General features: G+C 38.2%; 1 protein-coding gene across 6 annotated transcripts in view; it reads right to left on the reverse strand.

Moving 5' to 3' along the window:
* Positions 1-6,991: 6,991 nt before the first annotated feature.
* The window catches only part of CCDC171 (coiled-coil domain containing 171), a 299,073-nt gene continuing 288,839 nt past the window's right edge, over positions 6,992-17,225 (reverse strand). For 5 of the 6 annotated variants that reach the window (XM_059141859.1, XM_059141862.1, XM_059141860.1 and 2 more), the window contains one exon: positions 6,992-9,433. In XM_059141859.1, the coding sequence (XP_058997842.1) occupies positions 9,221-9,433 (213 nt within the window). In that variant the 3' untranslated portion in view covers positions 6,992-9,220. The remainder of the gene's footprint in view (positions 9,434-17,225) is intronic. The other variant, XM_059141866.1, reaches the window with a different exon arrangement.

Below are 17,225 nucleotides of genomic sequence, written 5' to 3' on the forward strand. Positions count from 1 at the left end.
TCAAAGCTACAGTAAGCAAAAAGTGCAGTACTGGCTAAGAAGAAACATACATGATGAATGTAATACAACCAAGAGTCCAGAAATAAGCTCTTATAGTTACAATCAAGTGCCAAGACAACTCCATGGAGAAAGCATAGTCTTTTAACCAGTGGTGCTGGGACAAGTGGATACCCACATGACAAAGAATGAATTTGGACCCCTACCCGATGCTACATACATAAATTAACTCAAAATGGATCCTTGACCTAAATATAAAAATTAAAGTTGTAAGACCCTTAGAAGAAAACAGAGTAAGGGCACCTGGGTGACTCAGTGGGTTAAGCCTCGGCCTTCAGCTAGGGTCATGATCTCAGGGTCCTGGGATCAAGCCCCACATTGGGCTCTCCACTCAGTGGGCAGCCTGCTTCCCCCTCTTCCTCTGCCTGTCTGCCTACTTGTGATCTCTCTCTGTCAAATAAATAAAATCTTAAAAAAAAAAAAAAGAAAGAAAAAAAAACAGAGTAAATCTTTGTAAACTTGGGTTAGGCAGTGATTTCTTAGAGATAACACCAAAAGCATAAGTAATAAAAGAAAAAAATTGGTAAATTGAACTTAACGAAAGCTAAAAATTTTTGTAATTTCTAAGGACAGTATTAAATAAGTGAAAAACAGTACACAAAATGGAAGAAAATATTTGCATATATGTATAGCACTTGTATCCAGAACATATAAAGAAATTTTACAACTCAAAAATAAAAAAAAAAGAAAAGAATAAACCAACTAAAACAGGCAAAATACTTGAATAGACATTTCTCCAAAGAAGATATACAAATGGCCAATGAGCACAAGCAAAGATACTCAACACCATTAACAATTAGCAAATGCAAACCAAAACCATGATGAGATGTCACATCATACCCACTAGAATGGCTACTATAAAAAAGATGGACAACGTGGGGTGCCTAGTTGGCTCAGTCAGTTGGGCATCCAACTCTTGATTTTGGCCCAGGTCATGATCTCAGGGTCATGAGATCAAGCTCCACGGCAGGCTCCCCACTCAGTGGGAGTCTACTTGAGATTCTCTCCATTTCGTTCTGCCCCTTCTCTCTCTCTCTCATAAATAAAAAAAAAAAAAAAAAAAAAAAGATGGACAGGGACACCTGGGTGTCTCAGTCAGTTAAGTGTGTGCCTTCAGCTTAGGTCATGATCTCAGAGTCCTTTTTCAGGGGGGAGCCTGCTTCTCCCTCTACCTGCTGCTCCCCCTGATTGTGCTCTCTCCCTCTCTGACAAATAAATTAAATATTAAAAAAAAAAAAAAAAAAAGATGGACAAGTGCTGACAAGGATGTGGAGAAACTGGAAACCGCATACATTGTCAGTGGGAAAGCAAAACAGTGCAGTCACTTCAGAAAACAGTCAAGTTTTGAGGAAAATTCCTCAAAACCCGAAACTTGGAGTTACCACATGACCCAGCGATTCTACTCACAGAGGTATACGCAACAGAAATGAAAACACAGGTCCACAGAAAATCTTGCACAAAAATGTTCATAGCAGTATTCTCCATAGTAACCCAAAAGTAGAAACAAACCAAAGGTCCCTCAATGGAAGAATAACAAAACTGTGGTATACCCATACAAGAGAATACTACTGAAGCTAAAAAGGTACAACATGTTGAAACATGCCACAAGATGAATAAAACTGAAATCATAAAGGTCAATAAAAGAAGCCAGGTAAAAAAGGCAATACACATGATTATATCTGTATGAGATGTCCAGAATAGGCAAATTTACAGATACAAAAAGTAGATTATAGCTGCCAGAGGTTGGGGGGAATGAGGAATGGAGAGCAACTCTTAGTGAGTACAGAGTTTTTGTTTGGAGTAATAAGAACTAGTTCTGGAATTATGGAATTAGAAAGAGTTGATGATTGTGCATCCTTGGAATATACTAAAAACTATGGAAAGAATTACATGTGATGTGAATTATATTTCATTAAAATTGTAATTTAAAAAATATATGTAGGCAGGCACTCTCATCTAAGCACTTGAACTCCTACTTGAATCGTTCTGAAGTAAATAAACTTAAGTCAATGGAGGATTGTCAGTGGTGAAAATTATTGAAGGGGAAAGCGACACAAGGTTTCCGCTGTCGTTAATGTGACATTCAGGAAGACTGTGTCAGACTTCCTCAGGAGTTTCTCTTATTGGGAACAGGGATTCTGCCTCCCTACGGAATAGAGAGAAAAAGCCCTACGGACTAGGAAATGACTTTGAAGCTGACACTGGCATCCACGTGCAGCCCTACAGGATGGGGGAAGGGAGGAGGCAGAGGCACGCAGATTGTAATGTAGATGGAGCCCTCGGGAGCTGGGAGCTGTGCTGGTTCGCGTCCCCATGATGTCTACGTCCTTCAAGGGCTCTTGGACCCAGACACACCTCAGTAAGAACATCACCACCATTAATTATCTGAAAACACAATTGTAGTGTTGACTGTGAATGTGAACTGTGCTTCAGAGGAACCTCTCTCTTGTCTTCAGAGCACATATGTCAAGTATTTCTTGCCAGTCCAGAGGAAAACCTAAGGGCATTCATAGGTGGCGCTTCTGTAACCATAAAACACGTACAATGAGTTCACTGGTTAGCTGTACATCAAGGTTGCCAGAATGAACTGTAGCCTTTAAACCTCAGGTCCTAAATGATTTGCACAGTGTCCAAGTTCAAGAGCTTTCCATGCACACTTTTACTGTGGAAGCCTCTTACTTTCAGACCATAAGTGAGCTTGGAAAAATAACTAATAAATGTACTTTGCTTATTGTTGGAAGAACCAGATATCCTATTATACGTACTACATTTATTTCTTCTGCACTGCTTTTTACTAGGCATCCAATATGATTCCAACCCTTCTGGATTGCATTTCAGATCTTTCCCTTCTACAGATCCCCCAAAACATAGAAGGGGTCTATTAAGGACAGGGAGCACCCTTTATATTCTTGTCATTAGTGAATATTTATAAATATCTGATCGCTCTTAACCTGTCAGCTCAGTCTTCTTCAGATGTAAATAAGACTTTTTATTTTACATAGTTTCCTACAGCAGCACAACATTTCTGGAGCCGCTTCACTGGGAGGATTCTGTCAACAATCAGCATTCCACTGGCATTAACATGCGATAAAAGACAATGAAGCATGACTCAATTAAACGGCAAAAAAAAAAAAAAAAAAAAAAAAAAAAAAGCATCTTCAGATAACATTAACCCGGTAGTCTTCAAAATATACATGGGGCTTCTGCTGCATGGCTAGCATTCAGGTCAGCGCTTGGAAAACATATGCCTAAGCATTGAACAAACCCACACACAAGATGATTGAGAAGAGAAATCAAAACTCTATTCTATTTCCTTCTCTGACTGTATTCAAGTATTTCATAACTTCAGAGTACACGGTATCCATTAAGTCTCCCTGCTGCAAAGATGAAGAACAAAATTTCCCTTCAAGATGTCAATGCCAGGCACCTGGGTAGCTCAGTTTGTTAAGCAACTGCCTTCTGCTCAGGTCACGATCCTGAGTCCCAGGGTCAAGTCCCATATCAGGCTCCCTGCTCATGGGGGAGTCTGCTTCTCCGTCTAACCTTCTCCCCTCTCATGCTCTCTCTCTCTTACTCTCTCTCTCAAATAAATAAAATCTTTAAAGAAAAAAAGATGTCAATACAAACTTAATTTACAGAGAAGATACAGTTTGAGGACCCTTTAGAGTGAGAGCTATTTAAAACAAATGGACCAAAAGATTATGTGGGGAGTCGTTCTGAGAACATTCTTCAGTAGGCACTCATGGACACCTGACACTGGGGTATGCCAATCAACACATATCCACAACCAGAAAAGAGTCCTAGAATAAAACTGCCAAGGCTTGAGAGAGAAGATGGAACTCTTCTACCAATAGGTCGATGTACACATTTGTATCTCACATAACTGACCAGGAGGGTTTTTTGTTGGTTTGCTTTGTTTTTTGCTGTACTTGAAATATGTAATGCTCTGGGTTTAAATCATCAATATTTTAGGTTTTGTTATGTTGAACACGTAATCATTTCAGTGAAAATTGCTCCTGTTGAACTAAACTATTAGAAAAAAACTATATGGTTTCACCAAAGTAATAATAAAATAGATTCAAACAGTACACAATAAAATTTTCAAAGATTTTATTGTTTGGGGAAATTATTAAAATTCTTTTGCTTCAGTTGTAACAAAAGGCATAGATAAATGGCCAGGGACATATATTGAGCTCATGGGTAACTAGTAAAGGAAAATGCTCTGGCACAGTTAAGATATGACTTATAAATTCCAAATCATTACTTGAAGTTACGATTAATATAATTTCTTTCAAGCTGAATTTCTTTTGTAAGACAACTATAAAAATATGCCAATGAAAGTGGGAATCAGATAAAAACAATCATTTATTGTTTTTAAAGATTTTATTTATTTATTTGAGAGAGAGCACAAGCAGGGGGTAGGAACAGAGGCAGAGGGACAAGCAGGCTCCCTGCTGAGCAGAAAGCCTGATGCAGGACTCGATCCCAGGACCCTGGGTTCACGACCTGAGCCAGAGGAAGCTGCTTAACTCATTGAGCCACCGAGGTACCCTAAAAACAACCATTTAAAGTGGGCCTTTAAGATAAATTTATACATTAAAATATACTTTTTTGATACTGTAGAAATTAAAATAACTGTCGAAATCATAGGTTCATTTAAAACCATCAAAAATGGGGGTGCCCGAGGGGCACAGTCTGTTGAGCATCTGACTCCAGGTTTTGGCTCAGGTCTTGATCTCAGGGTCATGGGATCAAACCCCATGTGGGGCTCCACGCTCAGCACAGGATCTGCTTAGGATTCTCTCTCTCTCTGCCCCTCCTGCTCATGCTCTCTCTCTCTCAAAATAAAAAAAATCTTTAAAAAATTTAAAAATAAAGTAAAATTATCAACAGTGATGGCAATTGAGTGACTAAAGGCCCTAATATAGACCATTACTGTTTGTGATACTCAGAAGCCAGAAATATAAAATGGGAACCTGAAAAAAAATTAAGAAATTCAAATTATGAAGGCAATGAATAAGGATAATTTAAAAGAAGGAAGGATTTCTCTGTTCAGAAATATTAAAATATTAATGTACTAATCTCGTAAAAAAAAAAAAAACCACTCAAAGTTTACTGGTTGTTTTAGTTTCCTATGGCTGCTGTGACTAATTACCCCAAAGTGTGGTTTAACGAATGCAAAATGTATTCTCTCACTGTTCTGGAGCTTCAGAGGGGAGAATCTATCTCCTGACCTTTTGTAGCGTCTAGGCACCCCTGTAGTTCTAGGAGCGTGGCCCCTTCCTCCACCTTCAAAGCTGCACAGAACCTTCTCCTCTCTGTAGTCAGATCACCTCCTGCCTCCCTCTCTCATTAGGACACCTGTGATCCCATTAGAGCCCACCCAGATCACCCAGGATAATCTCCCCATCTCAAGTTTCTTAATCACATCTGCAAAGTCCCTTTTGCCATGTAAGGTAACCATTTCAGGTTCCAGGGATTTAGGACGTGGATGTCTTTGGGGTCATTGCTCAGTCTACCATACCATTGGTCCAAAAGACATATTTTAGAATTCTCATCCCCTTCCTAGGAGTTGTACAAATTATTGCTTTCTTGATCAGCTTTGCTCAGCCTGTGTCATTATTTTCTATGGACCATCAGTGGAGTGTTGATCATCAATATCTTTCAACTGAAGGTTTATCTAAAAGGATCTCTGGGGTGTCTGAGCCCAAGCTAGTGACACCAGGCAACATCGTGAAGAGCGTTGCTTTGAAGGATAGGTACAAAGTTCACCATTCTTCCCATGACTAGTCATTCAGATGGATGTGTTGTGTTGTGTTTTGTCTTGTCTAATCAATGGATAAGTGATGTAGATTTCAAACCAAACACACTTCTCAAAATTATTCCTAACTGGGCAGGATAATTTTTAAAATTTTTCTCTTCTTTAAAGAGTGCTAATTATTTCTTGAGCAGGCCCGGCATAGTGGAAATAAGGTGGGCTTGGGAGTTATAGCTCTGGGCTTACTACTCACTGGGTTACTTTCCACCTTATATATTCAAAGACTTACTTATAAAAAGTGTGCAGTAATAGAGGATCGATTTACCATTGTTCAGTATGGTCTACAGAATGAATTCGGATGTGATTGGCAAATAAAAGAATGTGAGAATAGTAATGATCTCAATAAGTCCTAGGTAACAGCCTATATTATAAATGTGAAATTTTAAATGGTGTCGCTAAGTCTAAAAAAACGCCAGGCATTGGTAAATGAAAGTTACCATTCTGCTGTTTAAATTGTCATTGAACTGGCAACTGCCACAATCTCCCACGCCTCAGCATTTGTATTATGTCATTCCAAGATGCTTATATTAAAAATTCAGGCAAAGCTTCAAGGAGTTAGTGTGACTTAGATATCAGAACAATAACTTTAAGAATCCCTTTGATAGTGACGGAAGATAGAGGTATTTTTCTAGATCACAGAAGGTTAGTAAGAAAATCCACACACTAAGGTGTAAAGAAAAATTCCTTTCCCTTACAAAAATATTTGAAGTCGTTCTCCTGAGAAATGCCTACTTTTATATATCATTCTTAAGGAGGTAAAGAAACTGCTCGTGCAACCGTCCTTGCCAACAGAACACAGATCTCAAATCCGCAGCGATTGGTCACTAACATGCTCAGAAGCAGTCTAGAGTTTCTCAGATCTCCATAGGATATGTCATTAAATCTTCTCCTCCTGCTGGGTCTGACTTCTGGGAAAAAAGCATATGGTATAAAAATTACTATATTTGGTAGTGAATACTAATGATCACTCAGGAGGCCCATCCTTCAGTTTCTTTAGCCTTTAGCATCTAGTTGGTTATAAATGTGACATGATTTGATTTGATTTAATAATCTTTTTGAATATGTGGTTCAAAATTGACGGTATAAAATGTATCTGTAAAATCAGATGCCCACATATATGGAGAGATATATACATTTATTGTTGGTGTTATCCCATTAACAGATGGTAAAATGAAGGCAAGAAAAATCCAGGACTGTCCAAAGCTAAGTTTACAGAGGTGCTTGTTCCTCTTAAATCAGTAAACTCTGGAAACAGATTCAACACAAACCTACACACAAAAAGAGATGTTAAGTGATATAAGGTAACACTGTTTTTCTATAGTGTGGAAATTGGAAGTGACGTCACATAAACTACAAAGCTGTATATCAACTTCTATACAGATAATGTCTTAACCATTGTACAAAATGACAGAAGAAAGTGTTTTGAAATATGCAGAGATTATTCTATGAACTATACAAAAACAATCAATAATATTTTCTGCGTTACAATAAATTTGCAAGTTGAATTTCCCGTGTGTAATGTTAGACAGGGTATATTCTGTAATATTCAAAACCTGGCATGGTTAATAAAAATAATTCCAGGAAAGAACTAAGAGAGGTTTGGTTAAAGATGTAATTTTACTTCACATAAAAAGCTTTCTAAATTACGCTGGCTCAGTACTGTAAGAAATAGGATTGTGTCACATGGTAGGACAGTCATAGTTTCACTTCTGATGGCATAAGTCACTTGGCTAATTTGGCTAATAACATCAATAGTTAGTATACAAATTTTATTTACCAAGGCCAATAAAAAGAATTCTCAGAAGTTGCATTATATTTGAATCAAATGTCACTGTAAAAACAAGAGAAGATAGTTTCCATAATATACACGGTTATTATCTAATGTATCCATAATGAAAAACTCCATCATGAAAAATAGTATAAAATATGGATTTTGTATCAAAACTCTGTCAAAAAGTACAGTTCACATCAGAAGTTAATAGCACCGGGGAGTTAAACGATTAATACAAAAACAAATACATATTACAGATATTTCTTTGTTCTTCACTTACCATGATGCAAACTGCAAGGATTTAACCTTTAAGGGTTAAAGAGTTTAATCAATGTCAATGTCTGATCTTCTGAAGGCGATAAAGAACAGTCTGTCTAGCGATACCCAACAGAACATCACTTTGTCAAGCCACAAAGCGCCCAAAAGCTTGTCAAGTAAGTTACCAGAAACCTCTTTGTGGTTAGAACTCAGCTCCTTCCTGCTTGACCTATTATTTGATATTTGACCACTTGGTTGCAAGACACTTGCTCTTTCTAGCTGAAATGTCACTGGGGCATCTTGTCAGCTCCCCGACATCTCGGCCTGACATACAATTTTACTTTTGTGTGCTACAAGGCAGAAAATGCAGGGCAATGGCCTTGTTTTAAATTCTGTCAGCATCAAAGATGGGCGTCACTCTGGGGTCCTACCAACAACCAAAACAAAAAAGGAGTCTCTTTTGAAGGTCAAAACAGCCATTACCTTGAAGTTTTTCAGCTCGTACTATTTCGTATTACCTGCTCTCCTCGTGTGGGCACTGTCCTTAGGAAGGGCCTAACCATACCTCAGAAATCCTGCCGGCACGCTCGTGTTACTTCCTCATCAAATGCAGACTTGATAAAAGGATGAGTTTTCAGTGCCTGCAGGGACCGGATTCAGCAGTTAACTTAACTTGTTCAAATGGGCAAGTGGTATCATGTAGCTTTACAAGGAGCAACCTGACCTTCTCACATTGACCAGGAGTGACATTATTGTGCAGGAGGGAAAGCAGTCCCATCATTTCTGTTTTGCACAACCTGCTTAAAGTTTGCAACTAAATGCTTGTCTTCAGCCGAGCTGACAAGAGAGAAGAGGGGGCTCAGTGAACCATGGCAGGGCTGCCATGAAATGACAGGAATCATTGGCATACATTTCAAATAGCTCTTTCAATCCTATTAAAGTATTGCGGTCCTGCTTTAAAATAGACAAGTATGAAACAACTTTGATAGATAGAGACTAAAATGGCTTATTGATTTTTTTAAGTCTGAAGGAAATTACCCAAAATGTGTCATTCTTTAACATTTAAAAATATGTTACATAAAAATGAGCCACTGCGATAATAAATAAAACTTAGAAGGAAAAGAGTTGGTTATTTCATTATTCAAGGAGACTTAGGTACCTGCACACATCAAGATGTCACACGATTCTTAAAAACCCACTGCCACTTGTGCTGAAACAAAATTCAACTGATAAGAAAAATCCCCCTTCAAAACAATTTTAATTGTACTGTTAACTCTTCCTGCATTTTTTGTTTGTTTGTTTATCTCATAAAGTCATTATCCAATCTGAGTTGGTCGTTTGGCATTGGCAGACATAGTTGCTGAAGAGGAGTGAGATGACGTCAGAGGATTTATAAATGTCTCCTTTAAGAAAGTGTAAGTTGTGTCCAGTTCAGCTTGCAAAGGCAAAAAATCCCCCACACCAACTGTGTCCGCAGGAAGAGCAGCTCTTGAAGGAATGGAGAGATTTGAATGGTCTCGTGATCCTACCTACAGTATAAAGAAGAAAAAACAAATAAACATAGAGTTGAAAGTGCAGAAACAGAATAAAAAACCAGGAACAGGGAAGTGAGGCCTAATAATCATTGTAGCACAAGATGGGGTGGAAATGTTATTTTTAATTCTGCCATTCTGCCAGTCTGCCAGTCTGTATGAAAATATGTAAATATTAAATTTTTTCCCAAGCATATGTTCGAAGTCATGAACTCTGCCGGAGTTTGCCTAAACACTGAAACATTGTATAAAACTTTTATAAAGTTATTGCATCAAACAGTCAGTGCAATTGGGCCTTTTTGCCTCTACTTCCATAGGCAATCTCCAGAAACCAATGCCAGGAGTGTTTATTTCATTATGCTATATAATATGTGCTCTGTAATATGAAAGATCCAACTGCTTAGAAAATGAACTGTGGGTATTTATGTTTTTAAAATCTATCAGCCTGTCTCATTTAATTGACAAATATGGCCCAAAGAAAAATAAGTCAATTCTAGTGACCTCTAGGAAATAGTGCAGTGAGAAATAAAATGCCAGGGAAATGAACTCTTTTGCCTTTTCCTTTGATAATAATGCCACTGCTCTGTTTCAATAAAAACTGTTCTATTAAAAGTATTTGGAAATCATGTATCAATATGTGGGATTGCAACATGGAAACTATTTGCCACATATTTTAAAACATTATTGGTTTCCAGAAACTACTAGAAGTCAAATCAAGAAAATCCACACATCCCTGATGTACTTGAAAACAGAATTAATATTTTGATGAAGCCTTCAGTAACACTGATAACCAGTAGTTAACCTTAACATGAACGAAGTCTTATCAGTAAAGCAAATAGGTATTGTTATTTTATGATATTTGTTGATAGTAAGTAACTATTGATCAATCGTAGGTCAGAATTTTCCAGATTTCCAGCAAATAAATGTTCTTGAGATAATAAGCCTAGCTATAGGTATCTCCATAGGTGTCTCCATTAAAAACCGCACTTTACATTTCAGAGTTTAAAAAAAAACCAAAACCCTCTTTTTGGTAGATTCTCTTACAGTTTTAGCAATAAAATTGCAAGAACTATAAGGATCTGCTTTATTATGTCACATTCTATAAAACCACTCCTACATGCAAAAATAAGAGGGAAGCCATCACTTGCTTTAGGAAAATATTAGCAATGCAACTGTTGTATATGTTACCAATTTTGTGGATTTTTTTTTAACTACAAATGGAGAAAAATCGATAGCTGCATCTAACACCTAGTTCAGCAATTTTCTTTGATCTCTGTTCTTTTGATTTCTTGATACTCCACTGCAAGCCTACAGCTGACGGAAATCATCCCTTTTCATGCTGAATGACGTTACGAAGGAGAGGGGTTAGCTGATCCCGACGGAAGGAAAAGACATCCCGAGATCAGGAGCTGACCCTGATTAGCAACGTTAATAAGGTTTCATTTGCAAAACTGGAATACTGGACCCTGAACAGAGGCATCTCATTCCATCTGAGGCCACAGTTTCAAATTCTTGCACTTTTACAGCTCTTAGAATCATCTTTTCTCATTTTTTTTTCCTGTATGTCCGAATGGGCAGCATCATACCTGGTTGATATTGCCACTATGAGGACTTTATTGCCGTCTACTAACTTCTCCTTCTGTCAGACCTGAGGGAAAAGGGAGATCCAGAAAGGCAGGAGATGGTAGGGCCTGATTTTCTTCTTAATCAAACTGAGCCACAGTATTCTTTATTATGATATAAGAAAACCATCAGGCGAGGCTTCAAAAGTTTGTTGTTATGTCTTTATATCGCAAGTCTGGTCAAAGAAAACTATACATGAGAAGAGAGAAGTGTGCAAAAGTGGACCAAGGTAGGTCAGGGAGTCTCAGAGGGTATTTTGTTCTGATGCCTTCAACCAGAGCAACAGAATCGCGCCACACGGACCAGTCACCCCTATTGGCAATATTAAAGGTATACGTGATTTACTCCAATCTGTATTCTGTTCCTGTAAGTTTCCTTTCTTGTTCTCATGATTCCATCAACCCAGCACATTATACATTAGGGAGACTGTCCTTTAGGGAAGGCCTCTAACTCATTTCTCATTAGTATTCAATGGATCTTGGTACTTTATAGGAGGGGAGTTCTTTTTTGCTCATTTCTCCTTAATATTCGATGGATCTTGGTACTCTATGGGGGGGGTCCTCTTTTGCCCTGTCTCATCTTAACTTTTTAATATGTCTATTTTTCTACCAGGTTGACCAAAAGCATCTTTTCATCTAATCTAACATTTTTTTTTTAACTACATCATCTTGAAATGGGATGTTGGGTATTTCCCTAGTATTTCAAATCAGACTCACTTTTTGCATGTTAGCTTCTGAACTTTTATGTCTTAACAATGGAATATAACTTTTAAAAAAGAGATTTTTTTAAAGATTTGCACTCCCAAAAGGTATGCCCTCCACCAAGTGAACAGATTGACTTTTGTGTAAATAAAAACACATTTTTTTTTTTTTGGTAGGGTAATTTGCTATACTCCATACATTCCTAGAAAATAGGGGGTTTTTTCCCCCATGAAATGGGTGGGTGGGGGGGGATCTGATTTTTAAGTCACTTAATAGCTTGTAAACAAGACAGCAAAAATTCTGGTGAAATCTTGATTTGAGAATGTGATGCTAAAAATAAACAAGGAGGGGAGGGGGGTTAAGGGATGGAGTGATGGACATTCGGGGGAGGGTATGTGTTATAATGTGCACTGGGTATTATGTAAGACTGATGAATCAGAGCTGCACACCTGAAACAAGTAACACATTATATGCTTAAAAAAAAATTCACCAAGAAAAAGTAAATATGAACTTTTTTCTTGTTACAAATAGTATCCAGAAATATATCATAACACTTTTAATATAACACAGACAGCAAAAGACAGTTAAATAACTTTTTTATCAGAGACCATTAAAAGTTAATATTCACCGCCTGATCTTATATTTTAAATCCGTAAAGTCCATGGTCATTTGAATTACTTTTTAAACTGCTGAGGTGTTCTGATACTCTCTCATGTAAATCTAAATTTAAGCAATTTTTCAAAAAGAGATTAGTTACCTGAAATAAAAGCTAGGTGTCAGGTGAATCTTTATGGAAGCACTTTTATTTACTCAATAAGCTGTAAATGATTCTATTTGAACTGTTACAGTCCATCAGCTAAATACATATTCACAATACAGAATGTGTTCACTACATTTCTGCATTTTAAAATTTTTATGAAATACAATAATTGGACATGTCTAATAGCTATTTTTCAAGGCTTTAATACCTTAGTCTTCCAAGAGTGTTTTCCCAACAAAAAAAAGTAAATAAAGCATTAGTCTAATAATACAATAATCACTAGATAAGTTGTCTATAAATGAAAACCAGCCATCTTGCAGACCAAGGCTCCCAAAACAATAACACCAAACTATTTGTCTCCAATGTGGCACATACGATCAAGTTAAGTCTTCTGGAATCTAGTATTCTGAAAAGTGCACGGTAGTGTGATTTAGTAAGCTGCATGCTTGGGTTTCTGCCAGGCACATCATAGGAGCTGGACTGGAGAGCCAAAGACCACGGTTTTCCCTCCCATTTCTGTTGCAGTCTAGCTGGGCCATTGCCAGCATGGAAATTAGTCCATCCACATATCACATCCCCTTACCTATAAAATAAGGAGCTACACCCTTTACAGCTCTGAAGTTCTACAGATCCACCAAATTCCATGTATGATGGCATATGACATAATCTTAACACCCAAATTTTGTGAACAATGTTAACCCACAAATCAGTTTTCCAAATACAGTAGTTCAAATTTTGAGGGGACAAAGAGAGGAGGAATGCACATTGCACATGGTTCTCTAAAAGGTTGCACAGAGGGATGCCTGGGGGGCTCAGTTGGTTAAGTGGCTGCCTCGTGCTCAGGTCAAGATTCCAGGGTCCTGGGATCAAACCCCACCATGGGGTTCCCTGCTCACTGGAAAGCCTGCTTCTCCCCTGTCCCTCCCCCGACCTTCATGCTCTCTCTCACAAATAAATAAAATCTTTTTTTTAAGTGCACAGATAACAAAATTAGCCACAGTTTAGATGATGTGGCTTCATTCAGTTAAATTCTGTAGTACCTTTTTTATGTCTTTGACGCCCATGATGATGTTGGAAGTTCTGTAAACTATTGACCGGTCTCAAGTAGGTTGTGCAAAGACACATAAACTGATGGAGAAATCCAAGTACCCACCAGAGGGCCTTCCCGTGAGGCTCTCGCCATTACTACTCTATCTACTACAGCGTTCTTACCACTGGAGACTCTGAATGCAATATCACAGAGTATTCCACCTTCCACAGACTTCATGTTAGTTAACCAAATTCTACCCATCTTCCAGTTCCACCATGCTGGTGTCATGGGACATTGAAGTCTGCACGAAGTTGGCAATAATGGCAATAATCATATATATAGTTTTCTCTTGTGGAATGATCTATTATATACTTGAAATATATATTTATATATATGTATTTGTATGTGTATATGCATATATATATATACACACACAGGCACATATAACTATATTATACTATATTATATACTACTATATACTATATACTACTACTATACTATAACATGAACTTGACAAATATTTGTGTGTGTATTATATGTACTTGCTACGTGCATACATTATATATACACACACAGGTACATATATATGCATGTGTACATATAAACATACACATACACCTGCTATCACATCATTAAATATTTATTCCTTGTAGCTACCAATCCTAACTTTGAGTTACCAGTGCCAAACCTGTAGGGATATTTCATGCATTCTTTTCCCTGTAAGTCAAGAAATCTTCCTGCAGACCAGTTTGGCTCTTTAGCTCATTCTCATCAAGATATGTGGGATACGTGAGTCAGGGGAGTATTGTAAAGGAGTTTCTAGATAGGGAACAACTTAAGAGGCCTTGAACTGAGAGTTTAAGAAGGAAGGGCAACCAGAGAAATAGAAGCAAACAGAAAAGAGAGATGGCAGATGTTAATAGCATACTTGATTCACGTTGCAACAGTTTTGTCCTCAAGTAGACATTCAACAATGGTTCAAGAGCCGGAGCTCTAAAGGCGATCTATCTGGGTCAAGTTTGGCCTTGACTGCTTGGTTAATGCAGCAGAGTGACTGGAAGAGCAGCCTTGAGTCTTTGTGGTGCCTCAAAGCACGTCCTTGGCTATGGGCCCATAGGGCTCTTTGTTCCCCTTGTCCAGCTTTGTCTACCATTTCCTCCCTCGTACTCTGCAATCCTGTCAGATGGAACTTGTGAGCCCCTTATACACCTTTAATATCTATTATTTCATTTAATCCTTATAACAATCTTGGAGGGATTATTCTTCTATATTATTCCCCACACTTCACACCCACCTTCTACCTGTCCACTGCGGAGTATCCTTCTGTACTTTGTGAGATGAGGGCTCCCACCACCTTTCAGACTCTGCTCAACGTTTCCTTCTTTGTGAGGCTGTTCCAGATCCCCGCCCGCCTTTCCCTAACACCCAGTCACACTTCTACATTCCCTCATGAGTGTCTAGTTTTCTATTTTTACTTATTTGTATGCATTTACAGCTCCCCTACAAAATTATGAGTACCAGGGGCAATGGAATCAGGACTTTGCATTCCTAGCACTTAGCAGTGTATCAGGGGCTAAATAAGATTTCTGATGAACAAACAGCTCACATGGTGTTGGTCTCCTATGGCTAATTGGTCATTTCATGTATATACAGATTCTGCCCCCATTCAAAGCAGCACAGTATACTGGAAAGGATATGAACTCTGAAGTCAGAGAGACCTTGGGCTCCATACCTGATCCTGCCACGTATGAACTGTGAGACCTCTGACAAGTTACTGAGCCTGTGTCAGTCTGCATCCTTAACTGTGAAGGAGGAAGAATAATCCCTCCTAAGGTTGTTACAAGGATTAAACGAAAAAAATAGATATAAAAGGTAAGTATTCCCTTCTTCCCCTTTCCCTCAACTCTTCTCAGATGACAATAAATTCCAATTTATAATTTATAATTATAGCTAACATGTACGAGCATATATGTCAGGCACTGTGCTAGACATTATCTTGATTCTCACAACAACTCAAAGAGAAAGTACTACTGTCACCCTCATTTTGCAGTTGAAGGACCGGGGCTCAGAGAGTACAGTAAATTGCTTCATGTTGCACAGTGGGACATGGTAGACAAAGGTGTGACTCTTGGTCCATCTGATTCTTCTTCAGATGGCTTGACCACTACCTTATCATGCTGCCCAAAGAAGACTGGCTCAGACTTAATTTATATCCAAAACTGTTCCATAAAGAGAGCAGTGGTTCAACAAATCTTTGTGAAGCTGAGAAATAAAAGTACATAGATTATACTAGAGGATAAAAATAAATGTTTATATTTTTGATAACATATTTTATTATAGTCCCACATTTGACTATCAATGGTACTGGAGTAAATAAATAGATTTTGCAGCATTTACATAAAATAAACGTTCTAGTCCTTCACCAAAGGAGCTTGTATATTGCTATATTCAGAGATAAAAGTCAGCACTGAAGTTTTAAGTGATGCTCGAACATTTAAACTTTAATTTTAAATTACTTTAAAGATGTCTTGTGCCTGACAAGATAACAATTCCCATTTTCTTCTGTGGATGTTTTGATTTCCTGACATGACTGAGGTTGGAAAAACAGTAGAAGAATTTTCCCGAATAACTTTGGTTCTATCTTCTTCTATTTTCTTTCCCAACCCTGTGCTCCTCGCCAGCTCCCGCCCTGGTAATTCTGATACACCTGCCAGGAGCAAGGTCAGAAATGGTCAAGAAATGCAAAGGTGACCATTTCTTCCTCTGTGTCTTAGAAACACATAGTTGCAAAAAATTCAAAGGGAATTTGAAACATAAAAATGTGTCCACACACTCAGGGATATATGAAGGTACAAAAACTGAATAAATAAAAACTTGGGCAAACTATTTAGAAAAAAAATTGTCACTGGAAAACTGAAACGAAAAGATGATAAAAGTAGCATAACACACATGACAGCCATAAGATTGACTTGCTTTTTTTTTTTTTTTTAAGATTTTATTTATTTGACAGAGAAAGAGAACAAGTGGGGGAGGCAGCAGAGGGAGAGGGAGAACCAGACTCCCAGCCGAGCAGGGAACCCAGTGCAGGGCTCAATCCCAGGACCCTGGGATCGTGACCTGAGCTGAAGGCAGATGCTTAATGATTCAGCCACTCAGGTGCCTCTAGAGTGACTTTCTTAACTGACAATAGACTCATGCTATTAAAGAAAAAAGAAAATCAAATTAGAAAAGAGGCTAAGGGTAGTCTAATATTAAGAAAAACAGTGTGGATGGGGCACCTGGGTGGCTGAGTAGGTTAAAGCCTCTGCCTTTGGCTCAGGTCATGATCCCAGGGGCCTGGGATTGAGCCCCGCATCGGGCTCTCTCCTCAGCAAGGAGCCTGCTTCCTCCTCTCTCTCTGCCTGCCTCTCTGCCTACTTGTGATCTCTGTCTGTCCAATAAATAAATAAAATATTTTTTTAAAAAAGGGGAAAAGAAAAAGTGTGGAGATTCCTAAAAAAATTAAAAATAGAGCTACCCTACAACCCTGCAATTGTACTACTGGGTATTTACCCCAAAGATACAGATGTAGTGAAAAGAAGGGCCACATGCACCCCAATGTTCATAGCAGCAATGGCCACAATCACCAAACTATGGAAAGAGACAGGATGCCCTTCAACAGATGAATGGATAAAG

This window comes from Mustela lutreola, chromosome 12 (assembly GCF_030435805.1).
Source record: "Mustela lutreola isolate mMusLut2 chromosome 12, mMusLut2.pri, whole genome shotgun sequence".
NCBI lineage: Eukaryota > Metazoa > Chordata > Mammalia > Carnivora > Mustelidae > Mustela > Mustela lutreola.